Here is a 15963-nt window from a genome sequence, read left to right on the forward strand (position 1 = left end):
TGGAGCTATGTGCTAGTGGCTGTGTGCATTGTTCACCACTATTTGCAACTCACTAGATACTAAAGCAACCTGTGTCTATCTAAGGTAAGATCTGCAGAGTGTTCAGGGTTGACTGATGAGTAGCTAGTAACATTCAAGGTACACAAGTGCCAGACAGTAACATCTTCAAGAGAAAATCTGACTAAATAAAGCTGGAAATTTCTGGAGAAATTCAGTGGGTGACAGTCTCGACAGGGGAGAAAAGAGTTAACATTTCGAGGCCAATATAACTCTTCAAATTGAAGAGGTTGGTATAGTAATGGGTATTATGCTGTAGCAACAGGGGCAGAGGAGCAAGCAGAAGGGATAATAAAGGAGCTCCAGAGCAAAAGGTGCTGGGAGTGTTAATGAGAAGGGAGAAGTGTTAATTGATTATTAATAGCAGAAAATATGTCAGCTTAATGAAAGAAAAAATGTAAACAAGACACTGAATTGGGAGGTAGGTATGGGAGGATGGGGGAAATGAGGAGTAATTGAAATGGAGCATTCTATTTACAATCTGATATTGTTGAACTCAGTGGTGAGTCCTGAAGGTTGCAAGTGACTGAGTTGAAAATGAGGTGCTATTCCACCAGACTGCCCACCACCCCCTCCATTGACCGACATTGACATTATTGTCATGATATTGTTGACTCTGTCACTATGAACATCCTGGGATTTACCATTTAAACAGAAATTGAACTTGACTAACCATACAAGGTCTGTGTCTACAAGAGCAGGTCAGACACTAAGAATGTTGCAACAGATAACTCATTTCCCAACTCCCTAATACCTGTCCATCATCTACAAGATGCAAGTCAGGATAGTGATAGCATTCTTTCCACTTGCCTGGACAGATTTTGGCTTTAGTATTGCTCGTGAAACTGTGCCATCCAAAATAAAGCAGGCCCATTTGATTGACAATCCATCCACAACTTTCACAATTCACTCCCTTCACTAGCACCACACAGCACGGCAGCAGTATTTATCATCTGCAAGATACACTGCAGGAACACAGCTGGACTCCTTAAGCAGCAACTTTGTATGTACTCCCTGTCACTTAGAAGATCATTGACAACAGATGCTGGGAGCACAGCCACTTTCTTGCCTGGAAACTAGATCACCTTTCTTGATCAACACAAACCCAGGGATAGCCAATTTGATAAAGTTTGCTTTTGTTTCTTCACACAAGCTTTTTTGTCAAGCTCTCCCTAGGCATATGCTTTAATATAAATCAAATGCTTGTGTATTTTTTGTTTTTTGCCAATAAATTTGCACCCAAAATGATTGAGTTTCTGGCGCTTCCCATCTTAAAAAGAGCTTTTTCTTTTCATGAAGATTTTGAGAGTTTCAAGTACTTTCCAAATTTAAATTTCAGTAATAAGTCTTTGTTTTACTGAGTCGCTCAGATAAAGTATTTAAGTCTTTGTGCTTTATTTTCAATCTATGCTTCCTATATTCTTACTATCTCATGCCCATTACCTGTTTGTATGTGCCTGTGTGTGCGTTTCAGGTTGTTGCATTTGACAGTAACTTGCATTTGTTTACAGGTTGATATATTTTATTGATGTTCTTGGAATTTATAAACACTGAGATTATAACAAAAAAAGAAAATAAATTAATAGAAACATACTAGTCTACCCAGTATCAACAAACTTTCTTAATGCAATTGTCAAACCAAAAATATTTGATCACAGTTATGTGAAAGCATAGTTTTCTGCTATTCACTAAGTTGCTAGGCCCTCAAGTCAAGTTGGGTTTAGAACCCTATTAATTAAATGCAAAATCCTATTGATTAAATGCAAAATATATTAAGTACACTTAGTTTGTTAATGCCATTATTTTTAGACACCGTTACCTTTCCACCCTGATTTGTTGTATTAATTTATATTGCTAGTCTGAATTCAAATTAAGAGCAACTTTTTGAATTTGGAATAAAAGTTCATTTTCTTTCCTTGTTTAATCTGAAGATCTGAATCTAATTTAAACCAAGAATTTTGTTTTCTGTGAAATCTCTCTGCTCATTATTTGTTTAAATGACTTAAAAGTTGACCACAAAAGGAAGCTTCGTCACTTGAAACAAAAAGCAGCTTTATAGTCTAATTTTTGTCCTGTTGCATGCTGTGCGATGAGTTGCTGCCTTAAATAACTCCTAAGTACTTGCTCCTACATCTGGGCATTTTTAATTTTTAAATAAATAAATCACAGGATCTTTATTCATTTAAGCATTGACTCACTGAAGTCTGTCTTCAAAGCATATATTCTAAGAAATTGACTACCAGTTTTGGCAGCAGATCTTTTTCTGCTTAAAGAAAAATCTCCACCTATGCAATAATTTCTGATGTTCAGAATGTAAAACTCTTTTAAAGCAAGCAAAATTTATTGTAGTCTGTGAAAGTCGAGTTTTTCCCCTTGTGTTGACCTGGGACTCCTCCATCGCCAGACTATAGCAACATGACGGCTGGAGGAAGAGCGCCTCATCTTCCGCCTAGGAACCCTCCGACCACAAGGGATGAACTCAGATTTCTCCAGTTTCCTCATTTCCCCTCCCCCCACCTTGTCTCAGTCCCAGCCCTCGAACTCAGCACCGCCTTCCTAACCTGCAATCTTTTTCCTGACCTTTCCACCCCCACCTCCACTCCGGCCTATCACCCTCCCCTTAACCTCCTTCCACTTATCGCATTTCTAACGCCCCTCCCCCAAGTCCCTCCTCCCTACCTTTTATCTTAGCCTGCTGGACAAACTTTCCTCATTCCCAAAGAAGGGTTCATGCCCGAAATGTCAATTCTCCTGCTCCTTGGATGCTGCCTGACCTGCTGCGCTTTTCCAGCAACACGTTTTCAGCCCTTATTGAAGCGTGGCCTTTTTTTTTTGGTCAACCATCCTTCACTAAGACCAATAGATTGCCTGTGGTCAGTGTACCCTGAGTCCTCAGTTTTCCATAAGAGTTGAAGGAGGCCATTTTGCCCTTTAAATCTGCTCTGCCATTCATTGCCCAAATGCTTGGTCGAGGTAGAGTAAACACCAAGAAATGCACCTATTGGTCCAACTCATCTGTGCTGACCAGATATTTGAAATTGATCCAATTCCCCTTGCCAGTATTTGGCCTATATCCCTCTAAACCCTTCTTATTTATGTACCCATCCAGATACCTTTCAAATATTTTAATTAGAGTCCTAGAGATGTATAGCATGGAAACAGACCGTCTGATCCAACTAGTTCATGCCAACCACATATCCCAAGCCAATCTAGTCCCACCTGCCAGCACCTGGCCCATATCCCTCCAAACCCTTCCTATTCATGTACTTATCCAGATGGCTTTTAAATGTTGCAATTATACCAGCCTGCTCCACTCCAATGGCAGCTCATTCCTGACACGCCCCACCCTCTGCATGAGAAAGTTGGCCAATAGGTCTCTTTTTATATCTTTCCCCTCTCACCCTAAATCTCTGCCCTCTAGTTCTGGACTCCTTCACCCCAGAGAAAGAGCTTGTCTATTTACCCTATCCATGCCCCTCATGATTTTGTAAACCTCTATAAGGTCACCCCTCCACCTACGATGCTCCAGTGAAAACAGTCCCAGCCTATTCAAACTCTCCTTATAACTGAAATCTTCCAACCCTGGCAACATCCTTTTGAAGTCTTTTCTGAACCTTTTCAAGTTTCACAACATCCTTCCGATAGGAAGGAAACCAGGATTGCATGCAATGTTCCAAAAGTGGCCTAACCAGTGTCCTGTACAGCCAACTCCTGTACTCCATGCTCTGACCAGTAAAGGAAAGCATATCACTGCCTTCACTGTCCTATCTACCTGCGACTCTACTTTCAGGGAACTATGAACCTGTACTCCAAGGTCTCTTTGCTCAGCAGCACTCCCTCGGCACTTACCATTAAATATATAAGTCCTGCTATGATTTGCTTTCCCAAAATGCAGCACCTCTCACTTATCTAAATTGAACTCCATCTGCCGCCACTTAGCCCAATGGTCCATCTGATCAAGGTCTTATTGTAATCTAAGGTAACCATCTTCACTGTCCACTACTCCTCCAATTTTGGTGTCATTTGCAAACTTAGTTACTATACCTCTTATGCTCACATCCAAATCATTTATATAAATGACTAAAATTAGTGGATCCAGCACTGATCCTTGTGGCACTGGCCTCCAGTCTGAAAATCAACCCTCCACCACCATCTTCTGTCTTCTACCTTTTGTGTCAGTTTTGTGTCCAAATGGCTAGTTCTCTCCTTATAGCTCAAATCCTCCAACCCTGGTAACATTCTTGTAAATCTTTTCTGAACCAGTTCAAGTTTCACAACCTCCTTCCGATAGGAAGGAGACCAGAATTGTACGCAATATTCCAGCAGTGGCCTAATCAATGTCCTGTACAGCCGCAACATGACCTCCCAACTCCTGTACTCAATACTCTGACTAATAAAAGAAAGCATACCAAACGCCGCCTTCACTATCCTATCTACCTGTGACTCCACTTTCAAGGAGCTATGAACCTGCACTCCAAGGTCTCTTTGTTCAGCAACACTCCCTAGGACCTTACCATTAAGTGTATACGTCCTGCTAAGATTTGCTTTCCCAAAATGTAGCACCTCGCATTTATCTGAATTAAATTTCATCTGCCATGTCTCAGCCCATTGGCCCATCTGTTCAAGATCCTGTTGTAACCTGAGGTAACCCTCTTCGCTGTCCACTACACCTCTGATTTTGGTGTCATCTGAAGACTTACTAACTCTACCTCTTATGTTCGCATCCAAATCATTTATGTAAATGACAAAAAGTAGAGGACCCAGCACCAATCCTTGTGGCACTCCACTGGTCACAGGCCTCCAGTCTGAAAAACAACCCTCCTCTACCACCCTCCGTCTTCTGACGGTGAGCCAGTTCTGTCTCCAAATGGCTAGTTCTTCCTGCATTCTATGACATCTCACTTTGCTAATCAGTCTCCCATGGGGAACCTTGTCGAATGCCTTACTGAAGTCCACATAGATCACTTCTACCGCTCTACTCTCATTAATCCTGTTTGTTACTTCAAAAAACTCAGTCAAGTTTGTGAACATGATTTCCCATGCACAAAGCCATGTTGTCTATCCATAATCAGCCCTTGCCTTTCCAAATATAAGGGCCAAGGGCAAAATAATTGTACTGGCTTCCACCTCCTCTGGCAGCTCAGTCCATTCATTCACAACCCTCTGTGTGGAAAACATTGCCCCTCAGGTCTCTTTTTGAATCTTTCCACTCTCACCTTTAATCTATACCCTCTAGTTTTGGATTTCCCTGCCCTGGGAAAAAGACCACGGCTATTCATCCTGTCCATGCCCCTCATAAGGCCACCCCAGTCCATGAAATTCTTTTATACAAGTTAAATGTTCAGCTTGTGTGTGACTGAATTTTATTATCTTTTGGAGGGCTGATATCCACTCTGATTTTTTTTTTCTCTGCTGTGGATATTATATTTGGAGTTCTAATGGATTTACTTTTGTGTAACGTTTCTCTTGATTTTCGTATTTAAAAAGAAATGACAATTATTTATACAAAATCTTTTTTTTTAAATCTGGATCAATTGTTGGAGATCACTGATTTCAGCTGAGAATTAATACCAGAGCTGCAGCACAGGGGAATGTGGGAATCTCTATGCATGAATCTCAAAAAACTAGCATAGAAGTTCAGCAGATAATAGGGATACAAATGTACCATTAGTCTTTATTTAAAAGGATGGAGTGTAAAAGTAAAGCTAATGGTATTCAAGGCTGCAGGCAGACCAGACCTGGAATGCTATAAACAGTCTTGGTCCCGTTATCTAAGAAAGAAATACTAGCATCAGAGGCAATCTGGAAAGTTGATTACAGGTATGGAGGGATTTTGTTTGAAGGAGAGCTTTCGTAAGTTGGGCCTGTACTCATCAGAATTTAGAAGAATAAAAAGAGACCTTATTGAAACACAGGTGACTCCAAGGGATCATTACAAGGGAGATGTGGAAAAGTTGTTTCCACTTGTGGGAGAGTCTGTGACCAATGACTGTAATCTGAGTCATGGAGGCCTATTTAATACAAGTGAAGGGGAATTTTTCTGAGGGAAGTGAATTTATGGAATTCTTTATTGTGGGAAGCTATAGAGGTTGAGTCACTAAGTATACTATGAAATCCTAGAATTTTATAATAAAGACAGTAGCCGTGCAGCTCAACCTATCTGCAGTGGCTACCGAAAGACCTACCCAGGTAGTCCCATTCTCCAGTCCTATCTCTGTGCCCTCGAAATTCATCACTTACAAATATATATCCAGCTCTGTTTGGAAACCTCTTATGGAATCCACCTCCATCACTGTCCCAGACAGCACATTCCAAATCCTAACAACTGAGTAACAAGTTTCTCCTCATCTCACTGCTAGCTCTCTTGCTGGCAATCTTGAAATTGTCACCCATGGTTACCAACGTAGCAATTAGTGCAAACAGAGTATCCTTTTTTTACCCAGCCAAAATTGTTCATACTTTTGAACACATCAAAAAGGTCCACGTGTTCTCTGCTTCAGGGTGAAATGAGCCTAACTTCTCTAACCTTTTCATTACATCAGTGTCAGCCAACTGAACCTCAACTCCTTTGTTTTTCTCTTTAGCTTTCGCTTCTTGCAGTGATTTATGACAGTGGGATCTTGTTACTACGCAGTCTGGAAAAATTCCAGAGTATTTTTCTTTTAGCTGCTTAGTTCCCTGGCTTCTCCACAACAAGGGGTGTCACTCCCACTTTGGATCCTGCTAATCGTTCCCAAGAACAAACTGTATTCCTGGAACTGACACACTGTTACTTCCCCAGTCTTGATTTGGATCTCCAACTCAATCTTACATAGGAGAATGCTAAATTCCTGTCCATCTATTCCACAATTTACCACTCGCTCGGGTAACATATCAGGAAAAGGTGCAAATACGTTCATCGCTTAGTATTAGAGACTGATTAGCTCCCATATCTCTCAAAATTGTAACTGCCTTCCTTCCCTGCCGTCAGTCCCTCCCTCTGAGGTGAAATCTCTTTCCAGTGCCTGCCTTAAACCATTGGCACTGTAATTTTGTGTCCCACTCCATTGCAGTGAAAACATGAGGCCTTTCACCTCCCTTCCACCCTCTTAGGTTTCCTTTTTCACCTGTGGTAAAGTATTTCTGGTGTGATCTACTCTTTGTTTTGAAGTGAAGGATCTCTCCTCCTGCTAAGTTCTGTTCCTCACAGGATGAAATTCTTGCCGGAAGCTAAATTTCATCTGATGCACCAATGCATGTTCATCTGTCATCTCTGCAAGTCTTTTCACCACTTGAACTTTCTGTTCCTCCAGTTGAATTTTTATCATTTCTGGAAGTGAGTTTTTAAACTCCAGCAGAATAATCTCTCTGAGCCTCATAGGTGACATTTATTTTTAAGACCCATTCCAATTTTATCAAAATTACTACATATAATTCTTTCAAACACAACATAAATCTGACCTAGTTCCTCCTTTGTTTCTGAACCACATATACTTCTTGTCCCAATTCATAAGTGCTCAAAATAGCCTTTTTGATATCTGCATAATCTCTTGACCCCTCATCTGACAGTGCTGCAGATACCTCACTAGCTCTGTCTACCAGCTTAGTCTGACCTAGCATTACCCATAAGTCCTCCAGCCACTCCACCTGCCTAACCAATCTCTCAAATGAAATAAAGACTTCGACATCTTTCTCATCAAAGTGTGATAATGTTTTAACATATTTGTATACATCACTACCTTCTCTCATCATCTCCATCCTGTTAACTTTCCTGACTGATTTGCAACTTCTGAAGTTCAAGATCTCTCTCCATTTCTCTTTTTTTCTCTCTCTTTGCTCAGCTAAGAACCTTCTACCGCTTTCTTTTTCCTTTAATATGGCCCCCTTTCCCTTTATTTAACTTCATTACATTTGCCTCAGTTGCAATTTAGGTTTTTCTAACTTTACTGCACTTGCCTTTTCTCTGAAACAGCGAAGTGCTTGACCAACTCCATTACCGTTTCAGCTTTCCTTTTGTGCCTGTTTAAGCCTAATTCTAACCAATTTGCTAATTCTAAAATTATGTCCTTCATCTGTCTTGGCAAATTTGGGAAGCATCTTCAAACCTCAGAACCTCTTGCAATCTTGAATCATTTCCCTCACTTGTAGTTTAACCAACCACAAGTAACTGAAACTAAATACATTTTCTCACTTATGTTTTATTTAAAAATATAGGGCACTAATCGACAAGTGTTCAAATCTGCTGAAATCTTTTGTACCCAAATCAGTACAAATTTGTCCAAATCCCTGACTGGATCTATCTAAACTGTCCAAATCTCACACCCGAGCCCCCAAATTGTTATGATCTGGAGGTGAACACCTCTGTTAATTAAACTAAATCCAGAAAAGCTCACTTTGCCTCGTAATCTGTTGAAGTTTGAGTGACCGAGAACTCCCAAATTCCACTAGTTAACGAAAATAACATCAGTTTATTTTTCTAACTCTAAAAGTGACTATTAAACAACTATTCACAATTCTAAGCCCCTTTTCTCTTTTTTTTTGCTTATTATCTGCCTCCAACTCTATAACAAGATGTTGTTCCAATAAGACACATTAACATTACATCAACTTAATTTCTAAACCACACGGCTGCTGTCGTCTTCTGTGTCTTTCTTCTTCTGGCTGAAGATCTCCCTGGGTCGGCGTCATTCTTTTTATTGAGTCTGTTTCATTTGAAAAGGTACTTTTTGTTAGAGAGGGTTTCCTTATTTCTTGGAGAACAAGATATTAGCTCTCCATACTTTTGTGGCTCAGCAACAGTTGGTCTCCGACCAATTTTCGAATGGTACACATTTTCTGCACCTCCAAACATTGGATCGTCTTATTGGTTCAATGTTGGCAAAACCATAAATTCAAACTCATTGAGTTGTTACATACTGGGGCATAATTGAAACTAGTTAAATTTGAATTGTTGTTCAAACAGCAACCATAACTCTGGTATCCATTTCACACCCAAATGTTACATATTTTCAATGTTCCAGTACACTGAGATTGCCATCTAGTCTTATTCACAGGTACTTGTAATCTCTCAGTTCAGAACAGCATTTACTCTCTCTCAAAGGTACAGTACATGTCTTCAACTTCATAATATCTTGTATCTAAAATCCCTCATTCCTGATACTATTCTAGTAAATCTCTCTGCACTTTGTCCAGGACTTTATTTGTTGAGGTGTATCATCACTTCTTTTATACTCTACTTATAAACCCATGGATCCTGTGAGCTGCCTTAAGTATTTCGACTTGTCTGGCCACCCTCTTGAGAATTATGCACTTGTACCCAAAGGCTCCTGTACTCCCCTCCTTCTGTATCATTGAGACTGTCTTGTCTCTGGGTTTCTCTACCAAAATGCATTATCTTCTATATCTCTGCTCTGAAATTCATTTGACACTTTTACCCATTTGGGCAACTTGTCAGTGCCTCTGTGAAGTTGCTCAGCATCATTCTCATAATTCAGTATTCTCCCTTGTTTAGTATTATCTGCAACTTTAGAGATTGTGCCCTCAATATTCATCTCCTCCAAGTCGTTTATACAGATCTGAAAAGGCAAGGGTCTCTATCTCAATCCTGGGGAGCACCACTTGCAACTCGTCCAATCTGAGAAATGTCCATCATTATTACCCTCTCTGTCCTGTTTTTTAGCCAGTTTATAATCCATACTATGAAGGGTCCATCAATCCCAAACAGTTCTAATTTGCTAGTCAACTTGTGCATAGTTTTGCATGCTTTCCAGAAGTCCAAATATATAGCATGCTCAGAATTATCCTCAGCCACTGTCTGTGTCGCCCCATCAAAGAACTCCATTGAATTTGTCAGATATGATCTGCCCTTGATAAAGCCATGTTAACTATCCAGTATTAACTTACCTTTCGCTGTGTATTTATCTTGTACTGTATTATGCATTGCATCAGTTTTCCCACTTCAAGCTGTACTTTTCTGGGTTATTCTTTGCCTTTTCTTAAATAAAAGCATCAATCCTTCAATCCATTGGGACTCGTACTATGTTCAACAAGGCCTGGAAAATTTCTGTCAGCAGCTGAAGTTTAGGCTGACAGACGTGCATTTTTAATCAATCAGGAAATCTAAGGTCATGGGGATAAGGTTAAAAAGTGGAGTTGAGGTAAACCAGGTCAACTATAATCTATCTTAAGAGCAGAGTAGATATAGACCACTGGCTTATCTCTGCTCCAACGCCTAGAGATGTCCCCTTTTTCTCTATAGTGTTTTAATAGAAGAACTCCTTGCCATTCAGTTATAATAAATCAGAGTAATAAGATACAGGTTTATATTTGTCAAAACATTCCTGGGAAGAGAGAAATTTGAGAGTTGCTTCATAATCTTCTACATATATTTTATAGATAGTTGTAAGTAATCACTGGCAGTGTTTAGGATAAGATCTGTAATCAGTTCTGTTAGGGAAGTTGTGGATATGAGCCAAGAGCTTATATTAAAAAAAATATATTTTTATCTATCAGTGCCCACAGAAAATCAAATGTTTGAATGCAGATTAATGTGCAAAATGAAAAATTAAAATCCTTGTCAAACGAGTTAACTTATAATTGAAGTGACAAGTCCATTTATTTTTATATGTATAATATTTAATCATTTAATGAAATTACTTTAATATATTTAATATGGGTGACTTATTTTTCTAGTGAAAGCTTCCTGGTCCCAAAACACACAATTATTTTATTTAAAATATTGTGGGCTGATGTTGTAAAACTTTCACTGCAAGACTCTACACTATCTTGCCCACTTTGGAAATCGACTTCAGTAAGGCAATTTAAAAGATGTTGTGTTTGGAAAATGCCCGGGTGGAATCATTCTTGCCCTGAAATGCTCTTGCTCTTTGATTCTGTTTTGCTTGCTGCTTTATCAGAGCTGAGTGCGAAGCACCTCATTGTAAAATACTTCAAAGAAAAAAGCAACTAGATCTGCTTGTCAGTAGAAAAAAAGTGCTGCTTCCTAATCATGCATGTGCACCTCCATTTCTGTGCAGATTGCCACTCCACTGCAGAGGACCCTACCGAAGGTATGTGCGTTTTCCAGGCCCTTTCACCAGCCAATTTGTGCTTTTTTCACACCTGATCTGGGTTGCCATGAATGCATTTTTGCACATAGATGCTTCAGCTAGGATGTTTACAAAACTGACCTATTTTAAAGTAAATTGGTTTTTGTTATTTCTGGAGCATCACAACTGATAATTACAGCTTTTGTCTCAATATGAGCATGTTTGTTAAGCTAACATTTTAAAATTGATTTTGTAATAAAGTGTCAAGTTTAATTCTGTTTCTTTCCAGTCTTTGCAAATTTCAAAGCTTGAAGAAAGGGCAATGAAAGAGTTGGTTAGTTGTAATTTTAAAGACTGAAAGAAAGTCTTCCTTTTAGAGTTAGTTTTTGAGAGGTTAAAATTGAAAATTTTCCTTCAATAGGAAGGAGAACACTTCCAATTAGTGGAAGGCTTCGGGAGATCCAGAGGGCATAAATCCAATATGATTGGCAAAAGAAATAGTGGTGTTGTGCGGAAACCTTTTTCATCCTTCAGTGCACTGCCTGAGGATATGGGAGAGGCAGAATTGATTGTGGCTTTCAAAGGGAATCGGATAATTATTCATTGGGAGTGTTCATGGGGAAAAGGCAACAATTTGGCTCCAGTTACATTGATTTTGCAGGGACCTGGCATAGAGATGATGGGGTGATTGGTTTAAAGCATAGGAGGCAACCAATCACAGTATGGTTACATAATTTATTGTCATTACCAGCGAATTGACAACCTCTAACTCATGCTGAAATTCTATCATTACAAGTTGTGCCATTAAGTACAATAAATTTTCTTACTTCAGCCTTTTAGCCTCAAGGAGCTGCCTCAACACTTAAGGGAAGTGGAACAATAGGTGGATTGCTCCAAACTTTGGACGCACTTCATGGAGTGGTGCAAGTTTGAAACAGTGCTGTTGTGGCTGGTAAATTACAGGGTATGAGGAGCATGAGTAAGATAGAAAATAGAGACCCCAGAAACAGACACAATATATTGCCACTACAAGGTATAGGTCATTGTAAAGCCCACTAAATTATAGACCAAGGCACATCTTGTTGCAGGATGCTGTCCAAATGCAACAGGAGGAGGAAGGGAAGCATAATTGCAAAAGATTCAATAAGTGAGAATGGAGAGCATCCTTTTTTAAACAGGATTGAGTAACCTCTATGGTATGGCCTATCTGGTGCGAGGGTCAAAACCTCTTGAACAGGCTGGAAAGGGTATTAGAGGATAGGATTTCAGTGGTTGAGATCTATGTTCGAACCAACAGCATAAGAAAAGGGATACAAGAGGTTTGTTTTTGGTGAATACTAGGAGTTAGGGCCAAATTAAATAACAATATCACAATTACTAACCGTGTCAAATCAACTTAGTACAAGGTGAAGCAAAGTATGAAGGTGAACACATGGTTGAAAGAATCCTGAGCGAAAGAGGTGTTCCTCAAGGTACTGTACCTCTGGTCCAGCTGCAAGTGCAAGACGGTTGAGCTAATAGCCCACCGTAAGGGACAAATAGGGTGGAGATAACTTTAAACCAGTGAATGGGGATGGGAGGCTTATATGGAAAAGGTAGTACAAATAATAGTTTCAAAATAATCAAAAGACAAGAAATTAGACTAATTTTGTGCTTCAGACGTTTCAAGTAAAGGCAAAACTAAAAGATATAAAGTGATTGGACAATGAAAGAAAAAGAAACACCCAAGTAGAACACTGAAGCAGAAGGGCAAATTAAGCGTTCTTTAAGCATAATTAACTGTGTAAGGAACAAATCATAGCTTGAGCAAATTCAACTGAAAAGATATGACATGATAGCCATTAGTGAAGCACGATTGCAAGGCTATCAGGACTAGGAACTAAATACACATGTTTATAAAGTATGTGGGAAAGTTAGGGAAATTAGGATGGGGAAGACTAGCTTTATAGATGGAAATGCAACACTTCAAAGCTGAGAGGATACAACAGAGGTAAGCAAGCCTCCAAGATTTTGAGTAGCAATAGAAAATGCTTTGAGTGTTGTGGAAGTTGTATATAGCAGTTCTTCCACCCTTATTCCTACAGCTGCCCTATAAAGCCTCCAGACGAAGGAAAAAAATCTCTGAAATTGTTTAAAAATAATCTTCACTTAAGGGTATTTAGACTTTGTGAACTTGACCAGCATTTATTGCTCATCCCTAATTGCCAGTGAGAAAATGGTGATGAGCTGTCACCTTGATGTCGTCTGTTTCTTGTGGGCCCACATTGTGCTATTAAGAAGTTGCTCCAGGATTTGGATTACATAAGTATTTAGGTGCAGAACAGGTTTTTCAAAACTGAGTAAAATAACAGGATCAGTCAGGCCAAATTAAACAATTCAACCCTTCTGTACTAATTTAATTTCTTCAGTAATGTAGCTGAAACATGGGTGCTAGAATGTTACAATTGAGCATTAATTATAACTAAAGTCCATACTCTCACTTTTTGCATTTTGTATCCAGATTGCAGGACATCTAAGTGGCAATGTTTAACTTTTTTTTGGCAATGGCTGTTGTTTTAGAACAACAGCCAAAGAATGAGGTCTTTCCAAATAATAAAATCAGTGATGTGTAGGTACTTTCGTTTGAAAGTGAATTATAGCAGCTAACCTTTAACAATTAGTTCACCATCAATTTAAGAAAAGATTTGATTAAAATATGTTAGTGCTGATGTGACAGAAATAACAATAAATATGAATGCATTTGTAGGATATCTAGAAATGTTATTGTTTGAGCAGTTTTATCCTGTGCAAAATGGTGAAGTGGACCCCAACACTTAACTTCCTGATGAAGGGCCTTTGCCCGAAATGTCGATTTCTCCTGCTCCTCAGATGCTGCCTGACCTGTGCTTTTCTGGCACCACGCTGTCGACTCTAATCTCCAGCATCTGCAGTCCTCACTTTTACCCAACATGTAAAGCTCATGCCTGCAAGTTGCCTACTGTAACTTTTAAAAACCAGTTTGATTTTTTAGAGTGATAACTTAAATTTAAATCTATCGATTACTTAAAATTGTTCTTAACTTGTTTACACTGCTCTTTGTTGAGGAAGGGGTTGTGGTAAAAGAACAAAGGGAATGTCTGTGGTGGGGTGGAAGAAGAGACAAGTTAAATCACCAGTCAGTGATGCAGAACATTTAGATGTTTGTGTTTCTTACTTCCTTACACTAGATTTTGCACAATTCCATATTCTAATAGTAGGGAGTCAAAATTGTTGGTCACTAATTCAGTTTCTGTGATAGTTCTGCTTCCTCAAACCCAGGTATTGAATTTAATTGGTCTTTTACTGCTTAACAGGTGAATGGAGTGAAGCACTTTATCCTCTGTTGACCACACTCACTGACTGCGTAGCTATGATGAGTGACAAGGCAAAGAAAGCTATGGTATTTCTACTAATGCAGGACAATGCTCCAACTATAGCAATGGACTTAACTATCCAGTACCGCAGAGACGTGGTCTTCTGCCAAACTGTAAGTTTGTATGCTGATGCAGTTTTTTTCTTTTGTGACCAGTGTCTTTTTTTTTCTTTGTCTCCTCCTCTATCGCGAATATTGTTTAATTAAACCCACCAGGCCTTGAACAATGCTGTGTATAACCATAATGCTAGAAGCTGCAAAAATTGACTCAGTGTGATTGTCTTAGCTTTCCAGCTCACCAACTTGTTGCAACATGGACCTAAAAAATTTGCTGACATTAGATTACTTACAGTGTGGAAACAGGCCCTTCGACTCGACAAGTCCACACCGATCCTCCGAAGAGCAACCCACACCAAACCCATTCCCCTACATTTACCCCTTTACCTAACACTGCGGGCAATTTAGCATGGCCAATTCATCTAACCTGCACATTTTTGGACTGTGGGAGGAAACCGGAGCGCCTGGAGGATACCCACTCAGACACTGGGAGAATGTGCAAACTCCACAGAGAGTTGCCTGAGGCAGCAGTGCTAACCACTGTGCTACCGTGCTACCCAGAAGTATCTCATACTCCAAATATAAATAAGCTTGACTTGGGTGTCATTTTTAAAAAAAATCTCCTTTCAAGCAAAATTTCAACTTATTTGCTGTTTCTAATACGAAGATATTTTTGCTAATACAAAAGGTATTGATGCACAAAAATATATTCTGAAAAGAGAATTCACATCCTGTAACATTTTTCACTGTTCGACTTGTGTATAAATGACATTCTAGGATTCATTAGAAGGAAAAACATGTTTACTCTATGTAGTTTAGGTGGGAAGTTATTGTCTTTTTGCTGAAAAGACCTTTCTACTTATTACAGGATATTTTGGTCAGTGGTACTGACTATTCTGCTTCAGAGGATTTCAAATGAATTGTGCCATAAAAAGGAAAGAAATAAGACCCTGCATGTTTCCTGATAACTCTTTGTCATATTTTTAATTGAATATTATTCTTCTGTTTTTACCTTCAATATAGCTGACAGCCCTGATCTGTGGTTTTATTATTAAACTGAGAAACTGCCTTCGTGATGACGGATTTTTGCGTCAGCTTTACACCATTGGCTTGTTGGCACAATTTGAAGGTCTTTTAAGTACATATGGTAGGACATTCATAATCTTATTTGTGTTATTAGATTTTTGTTGTAAGACTGCTATCTGCCATTTTTGAAAATTTTAAAAACCCTAAGGTATTTAGTACTTAGTTTAGGTGGAAATATCTATCGTGGTATTGCCTCCACTCGGTTACAGTAAATATAAGGCCTCTGAATCCAGTAACTGGCTGAAAATTGTCTCTCATTTTTTAATCATGAGAACTTTGTCCCATGAGGCATTTTATCATTGCATAAAATCAGTAATCCACCATCTTTCAACATCTTGTATAATC

The 15963-nt window shown here is 39.1% G+C and overlaps 1 protein-coding gene across 10 annotated transcripts in view; it reads left to right on the forward strand.

Annotated features, from left to right (window-relative positions):
* Nucleotides 1-15963, forward strand: part of LOC132816525 (inositol polyphosphate-4-phosphatase type I A) — a 213749-nt gene that overhangs the window by 163361 nt on the left and 34425 nt on the right. For 8 of the 10 annotated variants that reach the window (XM_060826226.1, XM_060826234.1, XM_060826228.1 and 5 more), the window contains 3 exons: nt 11073-11105; nt 14417-14589; nt 15556-15679. In XM_060826226.1, the coding sequence (XP_060682209.1) occupies nt 11073-11105; nt 14417-14589; nt 15556-15679 (330 nt within the window). The remainder of the gene's footprint in view (nt 1-11072; nt 11106-14416; nt 14590-15555; nt 15680-15963) is intronic. The other 2 variants (XM_060826233.1, XM_060826235.1) reach the window with 1 other exon arrangement.

Source organism: Hemiscyllium ocellatum, chromosome 6 (assembly GCF_020745735.1).
Source record: "Hemiscyllium ocellatum isolate sHemOce1 chromosome 6, sHemOce1.pat.X.cur, whole genome shotgun sequence".
In the NCBI taxonomy this organism is placed as follows: domain Eukaryota; kingdom Metazoa; phylum Chordata; class Chondrichthyes; order Orectolobiformes; family Hemiscylliidae; genus Hemiscyllium; species Hemiscyllium ocellatum.